This window comes from Cheilinus undulatus, linkage group 2 (genome assembly GCF_018320785.1).
Source record: "Cheilinus undulatus linkage group 2, ASM1832078v1, whole genome shotgun sequence".
NCBI lineage: Eukaryota > Metazoa > Chordata > Actinopteri > Labriformes > Labridae > Cheilinus > Cheilinus undulatus.
Window position 1 is genome coordinate 43876700 of NC_054866.1, and position 20999 is coordinate 43897698.

Consider the following 20999-nt stretch of genomic DNA (forward strand, 5'->3'; position numbering starts at 1 on the left):
TTAGGACTAGATTTATAGGTCCAGTTTCTCTCTTGATGCCAGTCATTTTTCATCTCTAAGTTGGCATCTGCTTCATTGTTTGAATGACAGGTTGAGGATCAGCCTTTGGGAAAGCCAATCACTCTGATTAGTCACTGCCAGCCAAGCTTCTGTGATAGAGAAGTGCAAAAGCCGACTGTCTTTCACTTTTAACATTGTTTTGATACCGACAATATTGTCAGGGCAGATCTTCTGTTGTAGTTAAGTCTTTCATTTTTACTGTAAGAAAAGAAAAACAACCCTTATTTTCACTAGAAACTGTCTCCAGTCTTGATCTGTGCCCACCCTTCTATCCAGCTACAGTATCCACCCATGGCCCTGAAGAAATGAGGTCAGAGTGCTGTAAATGAGCTGCTGCTTGAGACTGAAGCCAAACTCAGTAATTCATGGCCTCAGCCTTTTATGTGATTGATCAGTGCAGTGTTTTGAGACAAATTGATGTGTTGTCGGTGGGCGGTGCTTACGTGATGCTGTGGAGCGAGCAGGCACATGAGGGTAATGTGATCAGGAAATGCTCCTGTTGGCCTGCTCTGCTTAATATTCCTCTGAGTGGGTTTCAAAGGGGAGTCAAACAACCATGTCCAGTTCATTTCATAGTGCGGCGTGGACGCCATTTTCCTTCCTCTTGTGTGTCCCACTCTTTCAGTGCTCAAAAGTCTCCTCTGTGGCTACCTAGCCCATCTCAGCTGCAGCACTCCATCGTCTTCCTCATCCATTTATGTCATTCACATGGAGAGCACCCAACCCCCTGCTAACCACACATGCAAATGGACCCCACTATGTGGCCTCCTGGGACACAGGGGAGCTTTAATGAGCCAGTGGACATTAAGACCCACGTAAGACAATAGTGTATCTATACTGGGGTTATCATCATACTGGGATTGTATTCTTCCGTAAGATTAAATCCAGTGATGGCAACATTCTTACAGGTTAGGGAAAAAAAAGCCGTTTTAGGTAGTTTGTTGTTTTCAGTTAATTTCAAAATTTCCTCTGATGCAGTACATATTTGGTGGAGGGATGAAACTTAATAGCTCTGTCAGAGGAGGGATAAAAAGAAATAAAAGCCATAGGATTAGTTTGTCTAAGTAACTAAATGACCCTTTTTTTTTTTTTCAAAATGCCTGATTTCTGTTAGTTCCTGTTTTTCTGGAGTCAGTGACCTGGCCCCACTAGTGTTTTTTTTTTCTTGTGGATCTCTCCTAGATGCATCTCCTTCAGATATGCAAAAAGGCAATCTTAAATGGGCATGTTGGAGACCCAAAAATCTTTAACAAGGCCTGGCTTATCTGCAAATTTTTTTGAACACGTTTAGGCTCTCATCTGTCCAATGAATGTGATTTAAAAACTGATAAAAGAACTTCCAAGACATTTCAGTTTGGTACTTTTCTTTTCTTTCTTTTTTTCTCTTTTGGTAAAGAAACTAAATTGAGAGAATTTTATACTGAAAAAAAGAAAAGATCATGAAGAATCGTGACCTGCTGCCAAAGCTACATGGTGCTGAAAACAGGCACTCTGTGAATAGCAGCATTTCTCTTTGTTGAAAGTTATACTCGGACATCAACTTTGAAACTTTTTAAAGGTAGAACAGCCACATATTTTTGTTTTAAGGAGGACTTTTATATTTTTGTTTTCCACAAACTGGTATTTAATGTTTATCTGATTGTTTTGAATGTATAGGCACTTTGATTTATAGCTGACTGTTTTTGTTATTTCTTATTTATTTATTTATTTAGAAGGGATCATACTTTTTTTGGTCTTGACACTAGAGCTAGGCAATTAATTTAAAATTAGATTAGATTTGGCGATTAGATTGCAATAGGGCTGCACGGCGCAGGGGTTAGCGCTGTTGCCTCACAGCAAGAAGGTCCCTGGTTCGCTACCCAATCAGGGCCTTTCTGTGCGGAGTTTGCGTATTCTCCCAGGTTAGTGTTAAGAAGAGTCAACTTTTAACCCCGAAAAAGAGTCAGTAATGTCACTTAATCAGTATAAGGGAAATAAAAAGAGTCAAATCAGTACTCCAGGATGTGGATCTATAAAGCCACTGAAAAAGTGTCAGTATTAACTGACAGTGTTCATTTGACTACACAGATTTTGTTGTGTACAGCAAGGTAAATCATGTCACTGTCTATTTTGGCTAAGAACTGCAAGCAGTGTACAGGAAAACTATAGGTGTGCCCTGTACTTTCTAAATTCTCCTCTCATTAAAACGTGCATATCTGATGCTGTGCTCCAGCAAGTGAAATGAAAATCAAGCCATGTCGCAACCAAGATGTGCATCTCATGTGCACAGTCTGAAATAGGATTCAGGTGTCGATGCTTTTTTTCCTAATCCCCACAGCTGACTATACTGCGTTTTTGGTTCAAACTATTCACAATAATATGCAAGGACTGATGATTGTTTTTATGTCAGCTAAGCTAAAGCATTATTGATTTCAGGTTTAGAAAAATGCAAAACTGGGTTTCGATATCCATCCCTAATCATTCAGCTCAAAAATGCTGTGGCAGGATTTTTGGTCCATATTGCTCAGCCCTTGAACTGATCAGTTTTATTAAAGCTTTGGTACTTTTTTTTGATGCCCTCAATCTCTAAAATATTGGGGATTAAATTATTTTAAACACTCAGTATTTAAAGGATCAAATTGTTGAACATTTTGTTCCTCTATAGACTTGGAGTCAGCTCTGACCATTAAAAAGCTTGTCCCCCTTTTTGTTCTACTTGTTTGGAGCAAGAAGGTGGAGGCCCTTCTCAAGGACACTTTGACAGGACCCACGAGGGGATCAAACCGATAGCCTGACCTTTGTGTCACACGATGGCCTTCCCCACCAACAGGCCACTCTTCAGAGCCCTGACATATCCGAGTTAATATGCAGCACTCAACGTAGCTGTCACCCCTGGGGCTGTATTTTGAAGTGCAATCTCCTATGAAGCCATTAAGGGAATTACATTTTTCCTTCAACCCAAATTGAAGGCAGGTGGATGGCACATGGTTACAGATGATAATGTTTTATGGAATATTTAACGAATGAATGCAGCCGCCATGGTAAGAAAACTCAAATGCTTCCTCTCCCATTCATGTTTCCAGCAGCCACCCCTTGAATCCAAAAGGTCATTGGTATGTTCTATTTTTATATCTCATTTCAGATTAGATTATCATATTTTCTCATCTAATTCTAGCTGGACTGAAAGGAAATGAGCACCCTACAAAGATGTTCTTGTCTTCAGTGATCCTGCAGGGTTCTAATTTTGGCCCCGTGAGACCAGCAGCCAGCTTCTATTAGATTATAGCCACAGAGCAGATGAGACAGTAGGTGATGTATTATACAGTGTAATTGGAAAATTGCTCATGAACTTGGGAGCTCTTTGACCCAGAATAGCCGTGTGTCATTCACCGACCAAAACCGGGTCCTTTAATGCTTCGCTGGTGATCGTCTGATGTTTGTTTCAGGCTGAGGAATGTCGTGGGAAAGAGTCTTTGTTGCTTGTTTGATGTTAAGGTTTAGTTGTTTCTTTGGACTGAATAATATGAGAAAAATATGCAGCGTGAGGAGCACTTTTCAATCCTGGGATAACAGTAAAATGTGCAATAAATAAACCAAAATATAAGAGTGCATGTTTGTTAGACGTCACAGTTTAGTCTGAGAGAGGTGTTGGGATTAGTTAGTGAGTGGCTCTGCATTGATATGGTCTGAGAGGTAATGATTTATGACATGGCGGCATTGCATGGAATCACCAAGACAACAGGTGGTCTTGGTGACTAGAAGTAAAGACAAGAAAATGTCTAAATCCTGTCAGAGCAGTACAGAAAGTTTTCATTCAGTGCGTCCAAAATCCCACCCTATTCAAGAAAGAGCTTTACAGTGCCTGCCCACTTTTTTACCAGTTCTGGTATAGAAGTAAAATTTGCTGTTCAAGTCCTAGATTGATATTTCTATAAACCCCTAGTTAAATGTTTTTCATTCAGAAACTAAGCCAATCAGCTGCCTGAATTCTCATATTTGTGAAACAATTCATTTGGTGCAAAGATGGCTTTTAAATACAGAGAGAAAGGCAAAGGCAGCAGGACTACGTATCCCACAATCCACTGGGATTGACTCTCTGATGTTGCAAATAAACTAAGGGTTTTTATTTTAGACTAGGTTGATATCTTACAACCATCTGTCTTCTACAGGAGCATGAATTATCATTTCACTCTCTAGTAGCTTGTTGTTGTAAGTCTACCTTGTATATTTTTGACATTATTGCTAATAGTCAAATCTATTTTGGAGAAAATGAATAAGATTTTTACTTTCAGAACCACACTATATGGTGCACTATATAGTAAACACTTGATACCATTTAATAGCCACAGCTTCATCATCACAGCCATTTTACCCAGAGTTCCATCTGATGGTTGAATGTATTCATGCTGAGTGAAAAAGCCTTGGTCGTTTACTTTTATCGTTTATTGAAATACTTTCAAACTTTTGCGTCAATTGCAAATGCTCATGTTGATGAAATTGCAATTATTTCCACAGCCCTGTCAGTAACTCATGAGATTCTGATTAGCCATATTTTAGTCATGCAACTCCCTTGTTTTGGAGTTAAAGATTTAATAACCCCTCCTTGCTTTGTGAACATTTACCACATTCCATAGTGTCAGAGTACATTAGCAGAAGGACTGGAGGCACCTATGGGAGACAATCATTGTTTTTTATTTTCATTCCCTTTTCTCCTTTTTGTATTGTGGCTCTCCTGACTTGATGGAATTGCTTCCCAGTGGCAACATACATCATCAGATCCATTAGCGTCAGTGATGAGCCATGTGGGCCATTTCGTCAGTGGGCCGGACCGGTCGTCTTTCTTCTCATTCGGATTCTGACAGTCATGTGCTGCAGTAAACAAAAAGCCTTTAGTAACAGAAAACAGAAAAAACATGCTTTTACAGGAATGAGAATCAACAAGGTTACGGTTTCATTTTGAAGTGTTGTTTCAGGGTTTAAGTCGTCAATCATGCATGTGTATTTCCATGCATCTCACTACTCTAGCAGGGCAGGAGTGGGAGAGGGGGGCTGTCTTTACAACAAATCAATATATCTACCCATGTTAGTGGGCCTAGTACTCACTGCACTGGATGAAAGCTTTTACAAAGCTTTTTGTGGAGAAAGGAGGTGATGCCTAACCAGCCTAGGGAGAGTGGAATCACTCAGAACAATGGTGTAATTGAGGATCGTTGGGGGGAGTCCCTGCCTGTGTGGCTGTGGGTCCGGGTGTCTCACTGATGTCCACTGGCCTGCAGACCCCACAGCAGAGGCCTTTTCCCCCTCAGGCATGGATGTGACCTCATTCGGCTAACTGTGCTCCAGAATACCCCCGCCCTTTTACCATCCCACACACTCACACACCACATTTGTGTGTATTCTGTTTGTCACAGTGGCTGTGGTCTCTCTGTATGGTCAGCTCTCATCATGACTCAGAGGACGTTGGCCTTTTCTTAAAGGGCACTTTGACCCATAGCATGCTTTGTGAAGGTCTGAGAGGGGAGGAGAATGGAGGAGAAGAGGACAGATGCAAGAGAACAGAGGGAAGTTACTCTTAAGAAATCACAGACTGTAGAAAGTTTTGGAAGGAGTCTGAGTGATGTCATCCAGGGTTATTGAAGCCATCTTTTGAAGCAGTCGCCATATTAAAGCAGCCCAATAACTGCCCTCACTAACACAAACAGCTACAACGTGCTGGTTTATTGTCATCAGTCGCACACCTCATTATGTATAACTCCTATCCTTAAAACAAAGACAGACTAATTATCTTAACAAATCTCCACCTGTACAGTGTGTATCCTTTAAGACTTGAACTATTCTGATCAAAAACATTTTTTTAACAAAGTTGTAAACATGTTTATATCTACTCTAAAATGGCCATTTTAACATGGGGTGTCTATGGGGACCTCTGGTTCTTCTGCTGCCAGCCTCAAGTGGACATTTGAGGAACTGCAGGTTTTTACACTTCCATTGCCTTCATTTTTCAACACCAGAGGTTGCTGCTTAACAAAAACTCAAATATAAGCCAGTTTATTTGTCTAATTTTTGTCCAAAGTAACTGATAATACTTAAAAGCCAAATTTGCAAAAAAAAGTCAAAACTTACTCCTTATTTTAAGATGTAATGCACTAAAAGTAAGTACAGCATAGTTTACAACCACCATCTGTAATTCTGCTTCCAAATATCTGAAAAAGATATGTGATAACCTTTACAGCTCTTCAATATGCCCCCACAATGATGACAAACTGACAAGAGACATATTTTGTTACACACAGCCTGTGCGTAATACTGTATGCCTCTCTGAAACATTTGCACAGCTATTTCAATAAAACCAATACAATATTAATTTACGTTTTTGCTGATGTGTTTCTTGTCCCTTTTGTCCGAAAATGAACATAATGGGTGTAATTTCAAGTATAATGCTGTCCACTCCGCAATCTAACTAGCTTAATCTGCTTGCTTTGAGAGTTTAATTTATGGGCTACTGTGGTTACTGAATTACACAGTGAGAAAATTAACTCAAAAAAGTTGTCTTGCATTACCAAAAAGTTAAAATCCTTCAACTGTTAGTTCCACCTGCTAATAGTAAAAACTATGACTTTGGATGTGTGTGGACTCTGCTGCTTTTACAGCACAATATCTGAGTCCTCTAATGCAGTGGTTCCCAGTCTTTTTCCCACCCACCCCCCCAGGACCCACACAGAAAAAAGTGACGTATTGCTGTCAAAAATACACATAAATTTGAATTGTTTTCAACACACAATGAATGAGTAAAATATCAATACTTCTGTCTCAAATATAAACTAAATGTTTAATTTATTGGTATGATTGTGCTCAAGAAAATCTTTTAATTTAATAGTACTGTTAAAATAGAGATACTACTATGGGCACAAGATTATTGGTTGTATCTTTTTTCCCTCTCTCCCATCAGCTGTTGCACACAGCAACATGGGTCGATGGATCAGTGGGCCGCCCACTCTCTACTCCCACATCTCAGTGTGCACCTCCTCATTTTGGCCTCCTGCCCATTCTATTTGCAGCATGCCTATCTCTGATTTGTGTGTCTTTTGTAGCCTTTCAATGCAGATATCAGAGATGTCACACAGAAAAAAAGAGGGCTGTGAGGCACACAGTGCGTCTGTGTAAAACAATGGTCATCAAAACCAAATCAAACAATGCACATTGACCCTGAAAACAACAGATAATGTGTGTCATCACGTGCTGTTAGCCTGCAGCTCAAAAAAGCAGAGGATACTGTTTTCTCTCCTCCCTGGATACAGATCCCTGCTCTTTATTGATTAGACAGCAGACTGAGAGCTTCTGAATACAAGACTGCAGACAAGGCAAGGCAAGGTCGTGTTAAGACTTAAACCTTCAAATAAATCACAAAATGACCCTTGACTTAGAGGATTTTAAAACAAAAGGGAAGTGATAATGCCGTTATTATTACTTTGGGTGTAGCCTCTGCTGTGGAGTCTTACACATAATGTCCAAAAATCTGTTGAAATTCCTCAGAGCAGCCAGAAATGGCTATAAGAAGTAAATGTTTTGTGGCTTGAACGATCATTAACTCCAATTTCTCCTGTCTGCAGATGGCAGGTTGCACCATATGCCCCGTTCTGTCGGAGCAGATGTCCCAGGATCAATGGCTCCTCTGACCGGAGAACGCAAGTCCTCTGCCCCCATCCACTCCAGCCAGCCAGTCCTCTTCACCTTCGATGTGCCTGTACGCCACTCACACCACGGCTCCCTGTCCAACAGTGCACCCCAGGACTACCTCCTCCTCCATCAGTGCATGAGCAGGAAGACAGAGAGTGCACGGTAAAGGTCACGACCCTCGGGCGTCCTGTGTCAGTTTCCTGTTATCCGCTAATGCAGGTCAACATACAGGTTTACGGCGCTTCCTCAGTTTAGAAGCCCCTGAGGGTTAGACCTACTGTTATGGGGGGATTATCTGCTGGTGTTTATGTCTGTGTTCATTGCTGTGTTAAACGTGCTGTTTATCAGGCTAAACGTCTGATTGAACTTGAAATAGCTGAGAGGAAAACAGATTAATCTGGACAGCCAAGCTTTTCTTTGGATTCCATTTTCTTTGCATTTATTTAAACTTTTTTTAAATCAAACATTTCCAACTTCTTTAAAATTGCTGATAACTTTTGAATCAAACAAGAGAAAACTGTTTGCTTTGCAGAAATCAAAACAGGCTAAATCAAACTTTAGGACTCTACAAATTCAAATAAATATCATGAACATCACTGCTATTCATTGAATGGCTTTTTCCATGAAAGCAATAAATAAAACCTGATAAAAATATTTCTTACAACAAAATTCCTAGCGAATCAACCACATTTACATATATTAGATGCATTTTGCATGTCTCCTGATGTGCTTTGGCATGAACTTTAGCCACTGACAAGCTCCACCATGTGGTGCTAGCCACTCAAGTTAGTACTGGAGCTGTGCACATCTTCTACCTCATTTTGTTTAGCCGCTCTGATTGGCCCACATTGAATGTGACGGACATGACATTCGTCCAATCACCTTTCAAGAATATTTTAAAAAGCCCTGCCCTTCCCAAACGCTTTATAGGGGAGGTCTCCCAGATGAATGTGATCCATGCAGTGGATAAATACAACATTCTATCTGGCATGTCAGATTAAACTAAACTGGAAATGTTATCAGAGCAACCAGGGATTGTTGGTTGTCATTTTGTACATGCGGCCCTGCATTATTCTTATTTGTTGTCAGAATGAGCTCTTTGGAGTTGCCTGCTACTTCTCAGTCTTGGTTTCAGACCACACTGGTGTAGCAGTGCAGCACTCATTTAGATAACATTTAAAAGTCAAGATCATGAAATACATTTCTTTGAGTTTATTTTACTCATTAACCAAGACACTTGTAAAATCACCTCACATCTCTAATATAAACTTGAAATTAGAGGAACTTCAAACCTGCGTTTAAACGTCATTGATCATGATTGACTATCAAAAGTGGGCAACTAATTGTGAATTTAATTTTTTTTTTATCTGACAGCCCTAATAATAAGAGTTATAGTCTAATGTAAGTGATGTGATGAGTGTTACTTCTTCTGCTGATTACTTCTGACCTTTAATTGAGGTGAATTAGACTTTAAACATACTGAAGCTGGAGGTTTTGTAGAGTTGAACAGAAACTATAAAATCCCTGAAAATCTAACAACGACTTCTTGTTTTGCAGCTGCAATGGCTTAAAGACAAACTTCTCAAGTGGAAGTGTCTGTTTAATTGAATCCTGTGTATTAGATACCAAACACACAAAAGGTCACACAATAGAGATCCTCCATGAACCACATACACTTACACAAACATAACACTAATAAATAACAATATTACAATAATAAAACGAAAGGTTTATTTGTTTGGTAATAAACTTGCATACCCCCTTATTCCATGCTAAACAGAGGAACCAAAAAAATAAGTTTTTATTCTAAATTCAGCCTTGAGTTTCATGTTAACATTCACTTCACCTCCTCCTGCCATCATCCCTGCTTTCAGGAATCAAAAGGCAGCTTTAATAATGATGCCATTCAGCAGATAGCCAGCCCAGTAGATGATCAATGAGGGCGAGGCTGCAATCCATCACTCCTATAGGTTCAGACTCACACAGGGTAGAAGTGCCCCCTCAGCCACACGATTTGCACATAAATCTGCTGTGTTGGACCTCTGTGAAACCCGGGAAATCAAACCTCACGATCCATCTCATCAGCTTTATGCAGATATTTCTGTCACTCCCTCACTACATTCAGCTCGCTGGGGCTGCTAATTAAGACGGGCATCTGGTGATGGAGTACTATTCATGTTAGGATAAACTTCACCGCTCTGATGACCAATTGCATGAATTAATCAATGCAAAAAGCCCCCCATGCAGCTGCAATGATGGAGGGCAATGTGATGAACAAAATATTGATTGATGATTGCAATTCTAAGAAGACAGAAGAAGAAGAATGAAACGGAGCGTGCTGTTTGACATGGAAAAAAGGAATGAAGTCAGAGAGAACAAAATGTTATGTCAATAGAAATTGTATTACTTTGATGCATTACTCATTTAATTCTTTATGTATAATTAAGATTAAAAGCACAATGCAGCTTAAGCATATGCAAAGACCGGTGTAGCCCTAAAGAAATGGCTCATTAAGGATATTTTATCCTGACATTGACAAACTTAGCCAGACTGTTGGTCAGCTAACAGGCCAAAACTGTCCGTGTTGTAAGGTTGATCTAGCTTGCACTCAAGGTCAAATTCTACGAAGGAGCTAGAATAAATGAGGCACTTCCCTGGAGTGCCTATCTGAGGTTGAGATACTGTGGAAAAGTTGTAATTTATATGGATGTTCTTTCCTATAAACATGCTGTAAACGTGTAAACAAATCAGCTTCTCAAGAGGACTGAATGTACCACAAAGAATTTATATGCAATAGCACAGCATGGCTTAGGCACTGATGTGGAGGTGTGTTTTTTAATGAGTGCTGTGACCTATAGAGACTCCTTCACAGTGCTACAGTGCCATCTAGTGACTCTTGGAGTTATTACATAAAAACTTGGTATTGATGTTGATTGGTTTTCCAATATGGCACCTATTTCTGTATTCTAGGATGGTGGTTCTCAATTGTTCTAGCCCCAAGATCCACCAGTGTCTCTTTAGTGAGAGATCCAGAACCAAATTTTGAATAATTTCAACACTTGAAATTTAATTGATAATAAAGGGTAAGGTCTGGACTTGACAAAACATGATTAAGCTAAAAGCCAGAACAAATATGTTTAAAAAGTGTGTAATAGAAAGTCAGAGAAGTTATGCATGCCTGCATTTTAATTTACTACATGAAAATGTGTACATTTTGGATGTTTTCCAGAGATCTTAAGGACTTACCTTATTATCATGGGTAAACCAGCTTTACTGCTAAAAGAAAAGGAGATAACTTAGTTTAAATCTTGAGAAAATTCAAATTTAACCAGTATCAAGGTAAATAAAGCAAATAGATAAAAGTCCAATTGGTTTCCATTAAAGCTGTTCATTTTGACTGGTCTCACGATTTGATTCAGTTTCACAATGCATCATAATTCATCCAATACATCCCACATTTTCTAAATTACTGCATTTTGTTACTTTTGATCAATGGAGGCAAGCAGTCTGATAGACTCCTCATACCAATGTACTACATTCTTTATGAATTCCTTTTTACTTTTATCATTAAACTAAATGATATGAGCCATAAAAAATAGATTATTTTATATTATTTCAAGTAAAAAGTTTGCTGAAATGCATTGAAAGCAGCCACGTTTAAGGGAAGCTGGTCACTATTTCAGCAGATCCAGCTGCAGCGAGGAATTACTCACGGAGCATACATCTGTATCGATTATCTTCTGACTAAATCGATGTTGAATGGTCCAAGTCTGCATCATGATGCATCGTTGAAATGATTATTTTCAACACCATTTGTTATATGGACTTCTTGCCAGTTTCTTTTTCCTGGGCACACATTCACAACCCATTAAAAACAGTTCCAAGACCCACTTTTGGGTCCTGACCCACCAGTTGAGAACCACTGTTCTAGGACATTGGTTCCCTACCTGGGTTCTTATCTTAAGCAGGGGCACAGGGCCCTGTCTGCTCTTAAATCAAAATTAGAAGTGCATGTGTGTTTTTTTAAATCAAGACTAGATACATGATGAATGACAGCTTATTAGGGCCACCCTGAAAGATTTTTGAAAATGAGGATCTGTTAAATTTAAAGAATAAAACCTAGAAAAAAACTAGTTTTTACTTAGATTACAAAGACATATATTTACAGGAAACCATATTCAGAATTTCTGAGCTGAAAAAGTTATAAATCTAGCAAAAAAATCTAAATTTCTGAGTTTATGAAGTCATATACAGGCAAGTTTTAAAGTCAACAAATTTGTGAGGAACAAACCTAAACACAGCAGTTGTTTTACAAAAATGTCTCTCCTAAGTCCAGATGATAATGAAAATGTAATTAGTCTTGGCTAAAAGTTTTTCTTTATTAGTAGTATTGAGAAGGACTAGTAAGAAGTATCATTTGATTAGTCTCTCAACTGCAGATCTAGTGCAAGGAAAACAGCTTCATCTGGTCTGATTTTCTTCCACACAATCAGCTATTTTCAACTTTATAATCTCAAAATTTCTAAGTTTTGGTTCATGCAAGTCATGTAAGATTTAAAAAAGAAAATTCTCTTATTTAATTTGAAAATTTATTTTTTTCTCAAAAATGAACAAATCATCTTTATTTTTTATGTTTAGGTGTGGCCCTTTTACACTGTTGTGATAATGAATAGTTTGCAATAGGTCTTTTAGCTTGGACCTATACACAAGTAGCCTGATTATGTTGGGATTTTATCGACCAACACAATTAAAATTGTTTAATTTTTCCAAGTTGGTCCTGGGGGGCTTAGCTTTCCATAGATATGAGTAAAGGGGCCCTAAGGAAAAAAGGTTAGGAACCTCTGTTCTAGGAAGCATTAAGATAATTAAAGAAATAAAATATGTAAAACAAAAATATAATACTTTGAGTTGCATGTCTTTGTCCCTGTCGCAGGAGTGCCAGCTTCTCCCAGGCCACACGAAGTAATCTGTTTATGGGAAGCGACTCTGCGGTGCAGAAACTCTCTCATGGCTTCTCCCACTGTCTGAACGGCATGGGCGCTCAATTGCACGGCTTCTACAGCCTCCCAAAGCCGGGAAAACAGCAGTCACCGCTGAATGATGACTCCCCCCAGGAGGCCTGTTACGTGCTGCCCAGGGGTTACAGCTCTGAGGCACCGGCTCACAGCGGTCTGGGTGAGCCTGACCTGGAAAACGAGGAGGTTTACACCTTCAAAATGCCCTGCAACACCCTCGCCACCATGCACAACAACGAGCGACCAACTGACAACTACGACCTTCCCACGCCGCCTGGCTCTTTCTACCAGATCCCCCGGACGTTTGATAAGAATCATAATGCCCTGACACCCTCCAGCTCAGAGTCCTCCTGTGCTCCTCCACCAAGACCCCCAAAGCCCAGTCAGGGGTCAGAGAGTCAGTGGGGGAGTCCCCAGTCAGTGGGGAGCCAGAACGGAGATTTGACTGCGGTGTCAGTTATCCCTCGTAGGAATACTCTCCCTGCCGTGGAGAACATCAGGCTGCACAGAGGTAAACTGAATACATTAATGCTTTGTCTGCTTTCCTAAAACCTTCCTCATGATAGATGCTGCATTTTCTTTAAAGAGATACTCATCCCTCAGAGTTTGGCTGATGTTTATCTACCCTGAAATTTCATGAAATACCTTCGGAATGCCATAGACAGGCTGGGAGCGGGAAGGGAGATACAGCAACTCTCTCCTTAGTGCTTGCATCATCACACAGTCTATGCTGCTTTTGTGAATTTGATTATCAGCCATAATGCCATAACCATTCATGGCAGACTTACAAGAGCTGCCTGAGCTACAAACAATAGTATATGCTCCTGTAGAAGACACAGGTCTATAGGTTTTATGCCCCATTTTTCATAGTTAATTGGTTTTGTTGCAATCTCTGGGAAAACAAACTACTCCAACCAAAATCCTAGAGTGTCACAGCAATGTCTCTGATTGGTGGGACTGTGGAAAAGGTTCCCTGACAAACTTTGAATCTCAGCTGTCACCAGTTAAGTTATCATTGTATTTTCTACTGCAGCCGAACTGAGAAATTTATTCCTGACACCAGATCTTGCAAAAAAGTGGGCGGTCACAGTTTAGTTTTATTCTGATGAAAGCAGCACCACAGTTGTCAACTAATAGAAAAATTTAATGGAAATAGTTGAGTTTCAGCCTGTAGAGGGCAGTCCCTATGCAGAGTTCTACATCTTCTTCTACTTCTTGTTTTATGGCAGTTGGTAGGGCTGGGAAAGTAGTCAAGTTTCTATTTCAATTAAAATGTTGACACTGCACAATAATGTAAAATAGGTAATCAAGCTTAAATAACTGCTGTTTGTCATTCTATATTGACCACAAGAGTACATCACCACCACCTAAAACCATAATTAATTTATTTTCAATTACAGGTTCTTGGTGGGCAAGTAGTGATTTCTGTATTGAAAACCCATGTTTTGAGCTGTTTGTGACTACGCCAAGCATTCAAAGAGCAAAAAATAAAAACATTCTCAGTTCTTAAGTGACTTTGGTGTCTTGAGAGTAGTAAAATGTTCAGGCAAAAATAAAGACTCAAAGAAAAACGGCATATTTGGCCTCCATCTGAAGCCTGGGCAAGTGGTGTCACACAATGCTCGTGTTAACTCAGCACCATCCACTGTGATGGGAAATCTGTCTCTTCATAGAGATCCAAATCATTTAGCTAAGCTCAGTAGAGCTGGTTATTTGGCTGCCAACTGGCTCTTCATTTTTACCAGTTTGGTTTTTTAGATGTGTAGAAAATAACAACAAAGAACGGAGGAAAGAAAACTGGCACTCAAACAAGAGCCTAGCTTCAGTGGCTCACATTAAAGAGCCTTTTTGCAGCACAGGCTTGTTTGTAGCAGGTCATCATCACATAGTCACTTACCCCACAAGGGCTACGATTACACTGCAGGTAAAAGTGACCTGAATCAGATTTTTTTGCTCATATGTGACTCTTGTCAGATTTTTTTCTGACAATGTGAACAGTGCAAGTCATATTGAATCCGACATTTTCAGATCAGATTCAGGCCACTTTCGTATGTGGTTCCAAATCAGATTAATATCTTATCTTTTAGAATTCAACGAGTGTGAACAGCCAAACATAAATTCAGATCTTGCAACATGAACATAGAAAAGGTTTATTCCGTTTATAGTTTACCAGCTTTTCAATGAAAAGCATGTTTGTTACAAAAATTGGATTTTTGTAAATGTTAAAGGGGCTCCAGGAGGTCTGCAGGACTGAGAAAAATTGATCGCATCCACGTCAGAGAAATCTGTTAAACCATAGAAAAAAATCATTGTTTTGTGAAGTGTAGAAAAGTGTAGAAATTTTATGATAATTGCATCATGGAGGTCCATTTAGGGCTTTAAAGTAGTACCTTTCCTCCATTCCCATTCATTCCTAATGGCTGTCCACCACTTCCTGACCCCTCAATGAACATTTGGGATCACATCACCTCATTTAGTTTATGGTAATTCATTGCTTGTGTTTTAAAGTGCTCAGCATGTTTAAGTGCCAGGAGTGTTGAAGTTTGATAAATGCATGTGATGCAGAGTTTTAAAATACTTGTAGAGATGCACTGATTGTGAAATTGAGGACCTATACCAGTGTTTGTATATTTCCATCACTTCCCATAGTAACACTGCCCCAGGACAACATTTTGTCTTCTGTTTGACCACAATGATAGATCAGAGTTTGTCCAACCGGTAACTTCTTTTTCCCATTGAACATCTCTTATTTGATTTAGTGGTTAGATAAACCAGATACAGTTTTAAATTGATTTGACACAACAGACAAAAAATTATATCTGTTCAGCCACATTATTTCCCAGTGGCTAGTTTTTATCTGCAGGGCTGATCTTGGCAAATACCGATACTAAATCGATGCATCAGTGCATCCCTGAATATTTGCTACTCAGATGCCGAGATTTGGATCTGAATTGATCGACAACACTACTTAATAACCATTTATATATTGGGTATGTAAGTATTAAGTAGAGCATTTTATTTTGGCTGAAAACAGCAATCTTGGGGGTTTGTTTTTCTTAAATGCAACCTCATTTGACTCAAGCAGATCTTCTGAAATCACGCATTTCCTGTTTTCAAATGCATCTCTGCCTAGATCAGTCTGTTCTCTTGTGGTAATGCAGACTTTTTGCTTCCTGCCCCCACTTTCTCTCATTCTTTCCCTCTTCTTCTGTCTCTCATTTTACAGATTTAACGCTCTCAGCTGAGCAGAAACAAACAGTCTAGTGTAGCAGACACTGTTCTGCTTCAGACACTAATGAAATTCAAACTATACAGCCTTCTCCAGAATGCCTCGTTCCAGGCTGATAAGCAGTGAAAAAAACCTAGCAGACACAATGCCTGGTCTCTTATTATCTTGTGTTCTCTGCTCTGCCAAACTCGGGCTCAGGTCTCATATAGCCTGTGACAGAAACTGACCTGCGACCCCAGTGAGTGAGGCTACAGGCTGTTCACACAGCTGTACAACAAAGACTAATCATAAGCATCTAATGGACTATGACGTGTGTTGTGTTTCTATTAACGATTAACAGGAGATTATATAACTAAGTTGTCTGCATTTGATTTAAAGACTTTTAACATAAAGAACAGTGTAGGACATTGTGGACCAACAGTAATGTCTAGATTTTTCTGATGTAGTTGAAAGAATATACTTGATAATCACTGTCACAATACGAGAATTATAAAATTTGATATAATGCTGGTAAATATTAACCTTGCAAAGCAGATGGATACGCCCGTTTCCTTGTTTCTCACTGAGTTGTGACGTAAGCAAGCAGCAGCAAGAGGCCGGTGCAATTATGGCGGAAGAGATTAGCGTTGATGCTGCTAAAGCGCCATTTTTTTGCAGAGCTTGATGACATTTTTTCATTAGAAGAACAAAGAACAGAACAAATCCATCTGGCATGTCAGGTTAGGTAAATATTGAATTATATTAAAACCTGTTTGATACCACAACAACATCAGATGTCCAATGTTGAGCAGTTTTTTGTTTTTAGTTATCAAAAAATGCAAACAAACTCCTGCACACTGTCCAGATCAGTGGTTCTCAACTGGTGGGTCAGAACCCAAAAGTGGATCTCAGAGCAGTTTTCAGTGGGTCATAAATGTATGTCTGGATGAAAAAGGCGGCAAAATGCCCCTGAAGTACTGAAGTGCCTTTTACTCTACTTTAATGTGATAATGGATGGTAAGTTTTATCAATATTCAACCCATTAATCTTCTTTTCTTGCAATAAAATAGGTGCTTTTCCCATGATGATAAAGTAATTTCTCAAGATCTCTGTAAAAATGACAAAAATGTACATGTTATCATGGGGAAAGGAGGTAAAGCGAGTCAGTTATCATATATTTTGTTCCTTAGATACAAACTGTAACATTTTTAATTGACTAAACAAGGGTTGTTATACATTTTTGGAAGTTTGGGTTGTGATTTGTCATTAAAAAGATCTGAGAGTTCTGAGGCTAGAACAGTTATGAACCACTGGTCTAGGCTGGCAATGGCACCTTATCTGCAGTTATCATAAGGATCTGCTGTATCAAAAATACAAAATCTTAAAATTTTCAGTTATATTTTTCACCAGAAGAGAGAGAATACTGTCTAAATTGTACAGATACATTGACAACATTTAGAAAAGTGCATGGAACTGGGCGTGCCTGTAATTTTTGATCTAAGAAAACAATAAATTACCCAATATTGGGCATCCAGGACTTCTATTTTTATTGCTGTAGCATCAAGTAGGTATCAATATTATGTAATTTTCACTTAATATTGAGGCTATCAGCATTAATGCATTCAACGTGATATTACTTAGGGCCATAACTCGTGCTTTCAAAAAATAGCATTAATTGCACACTATACTGTCTCTTTCAGCACATTTTGGCCACAGTGATGCAAAATAAGTCCAGCACTGCCCCCTAGGTCTTATTTCACTTTTAAAAACTCACAGACAGCTCAGAGAACAATTCTTGTGTTAGAAAACATTTTCCCTTTTACTGTTCACTTATTCCCTTTACTGTTTCTTCTGCTGTCTGGGTTCGTGTTAAACTTTTGATGTACTAAAATCAGGTCAGTATGCAAAAAGGAAGTCAGTCAGAATGAAACGGAAACCGTTTAAAAGGCAAATTGTGGAACTTCAAAATGCAACAAAAACAGACTTTTTATGATTAAAGGTGCAGTATGTAATATTTAGCCTCATAGCATTTAGCAGAACAAACTAAGTAAAAATAGAATGTATCTATAAATAGTCCTGTCTAAATTAGTGTTTAATCACCTGAATATAAGATACTTCTAGTATTAAGCCCTGTGATTGACTGGCGACAAGTCTGGCTCAATGACAGCTGGGATAGGCTTCAGCCCCCAGCGACCCCCAACAGGATAAGTGGAATAAAAAATGGATGGATGGATGGACTTCTAGTAATATTTAGTCCCTTTTGTGATACTGTAGCAAGATGCAAAATTACAAGATATTGGAGCCCATGGAAGGGATCCTTCCCATGTATCTATAAAAGGTTTATTCTAAGTTGAAATGTATTCAGGTGCTTAAACACTGATTTAGAAAGGTCAACTCAGAAATATTATGTTCCTTTTTTAACCATATTTGCTCCGCTAAATGCACCTAGGCTAAATTTTACACATTGCACCTTTAACTATAGACTGTAAGCACAATTACAAAATGTATTTGTTTTACAGCCCCACTAATTATGTAAATTCTCCTAAATCAATTTGAAAAACAAAATGATAATAACCCATTCAAACTAAACATTTCAGATAAATTACTTTGTGGTAGATTGTTATATTACTATAAGGGTTCTTACTGTAAATGATATTTTACTGAGCATTATGTCTTGCAGCTATTTTTCTTCTCTAATCATCATCAATATAGTTGCTTGAAATAAAAAAAATACTGTCTCATTTGAAAATGTATTGATGTATATTAAAAACTCATTATATTGCCCAGCTCCAGTATGATGTTTGTTTTACACATTAAGGTTTGGCCTGCACTGTTTTGCACGTTTCCTTTTGAAGTTGATGCCAGTGTTGAATATTGATTTTTCTTCTCCTCTCTCCACAGGCTCTTCGTTTGAAACTAACAGCCATCACCGTCCCATCCATTTCAATAACTCAGGCCAGTCTGTGGAGTCTGTCAATGATGGCTTCAGCTCTTACCTGGTGAGTCATTCTCTCCTTTGACTGCACTTCCTCTTAGACAGACGGCGTCAGAGCAGGTCATGAACTGCAGAGATAGAAAACATTATTCTACAATGTTTACTCCAACTGAGGGCTCCAGTTTGTCACCAATATTGAGCCTGCTGAGTCTAAGAGAGTGGTGTGACCTTTGTCTCTTTTGACATCAGAGAACCAGAACCCCTCTGACACGGTCAGACAGTGGCAACTCAGATGACAACTATGTGCCCATGAATCCTGGCTCCTCGCCACTGAGCGCTGCCCAGGCTGACAGTCCTAAGAATATCTACATCCCGATGAGCCCTGGGCCACATCACTTCGATTTCCCAGGATTCTCTGCAACATTACCTGCCCGCAAGGGGAGCAGCGCCTCCTTGTGTCACCGGCCCAGCCGTCTCAGCGATGTCACACCGCCACCCATCAACCGCAACCTCAAACCTAACAGGAAATGTGAGTTATTGACAGCACAGTTTTCGCTCACTGCATTTAGATGACGGTTAAGACAGGATACAGTGTTTCAGATCATCAAAAAATTTTGATATTAGACAAAGATAACCTGAACAAATAGTAATTGCTGTTTTAAATGAGGATTTCATTTATAAAGGGAAAAAACATCTAGACCTACCTGATCCTATGTGAAAAAGTAGTTTCCCTCCTTTGTTAAATCATGAATCAGCTGTGATTAAGCATATTTCTTGGAAAGCTGAGTTTCAGCTGCCACACCCAGGCCTGATTACTGCCAGACCTGTTGAATCAAGAAATCACTTAATAGAACCTGTCTGACAAAACAGGCAAAAAGATCTCAAAAAAGCAACACATCATGCCAAGGAAATTCAAGAACAGACAAGAAACAAAGTCACTGACATCTATCAAGCTGGGAAGGGTTAAAAAGCCATTTTTAAGGCTTTGAGACACCAGTGAACCCCGGTGAGAACAATTATCCACAAATGAAGAAAACTAGAATCAGTGGTGAACGTTCCCAGGAGAAGTCAGCCTGCCATAATTTACTCAAAGAGTGCAAGAGTCACATTTTAAACTGTAATACTGACATTTGCGAGCTTAGCATTAGCCCACTCTGTGCTTCTTTAACAAAGAGATACAACTATTACTATGCTACTATGATTATAACTACTGTTATCTCAAATCTTATACCATATTGCCAAAAAACTAACACTGAAACTGATGAAACTAAACTAAAAATGAAGCATTTTTGCAAAATAAAGACTACTAAACTAACAAACCAGCAGAAACTTAAACCCAAGATACAAACTAAATAAAATAAAAAGTAATGAAAAATCCAAAACTAGTGTGTTGTCATGTGTACACATGCAGGGTGATGCAATACTAGAGTGCTGTGCACCAGTTCAACTAGAGCAGCACAGACAGAGTCAGCAGGTTGGACAGTTTGTAACAGAAATTTGCCTCAAAGTTTCTGCAGGAATAAATCCAAAGACTTCCATAATCTAAAGAATTTTTCAGATTTATGATTGAGGTCATGATTCAGTTTCTCCAAGAGGAAAAGGGCTGCAATTTGTGAAATCCACATCAGGACCTGTGGAGCAGGCCAAAGAAGAAGATACACCTTTTTTTCCAGAAACAAGAGAGCTGTCAACAGAGATTTGACATCTGTATTAAAAAGACTGTGAGGAGTATGATTCAACAGCTAAATTAAGCGGATAATGAGAACTGTTTGTCAGTGATCTCTGAAATCACTGAATAGATTTGACTTTTTAACTGCATGTAAATGCACAAACTAATGTAATCCAACAGTTCCTGTGTATTTAACTCTCTTCAGCGGCATTAAATCAGCTGTAATTGTTAATTCTAATTTCTGAGACAATGTTGCTCACTGTGTTGTGATGTTTCCACAGCAAAGCCAACACCTCTTGATTTGAAAAACAATGGGATCATTGATGAGCTGCCATTTAAGAGCCCAGTCACCATGTCCTGGACACGACCTATGTGAGTCTGAGGTCAATCATTTAAGCCAGGTCATCCAAGGCCACTGACACAAGAACACTCACATGCACAGGCTGATGGTACAGA

General features: G+C 39.1%; 1 protein-coding gene across 2 annotated transcripts in view; it reads left to right on the forward strand.

Moving 5' to 3' along the window:
- gab2 (GRB2-associated binding protein 2) overlaps nucleotides 1-20999 on the forward strand; it is an 80554-nt gene that overhangs the window by 55014 nt on the left and 4541 nt on the right. For both annotated transcript variants that reach the window (XM_041809684.1, XM_041809691.1), the window contains exons 3-7: nucleotides 7650-7878; nucleotides 12650-13242; nucleotides 18841-18938; nucleotides 19124-19403; nucleotides 20825-20915. In XM_041809684.1, coding sequence (XP_041665618.1) covers nucleotides 7650-7878; nucleotides 12650-13242; nucleotides 18841-18938; nucleotides 19124-19403; nucleotides 20825-20915 — 1291 coding nt within the window. The remainder of the gene's footprint in view (nucleotides 1-7649; nucleotides 7879-12649; nucleotides 13243-18840; nucleotides 18939-19123; nucleotides 19404-20824; nucleotides 20916-20999) is intronic.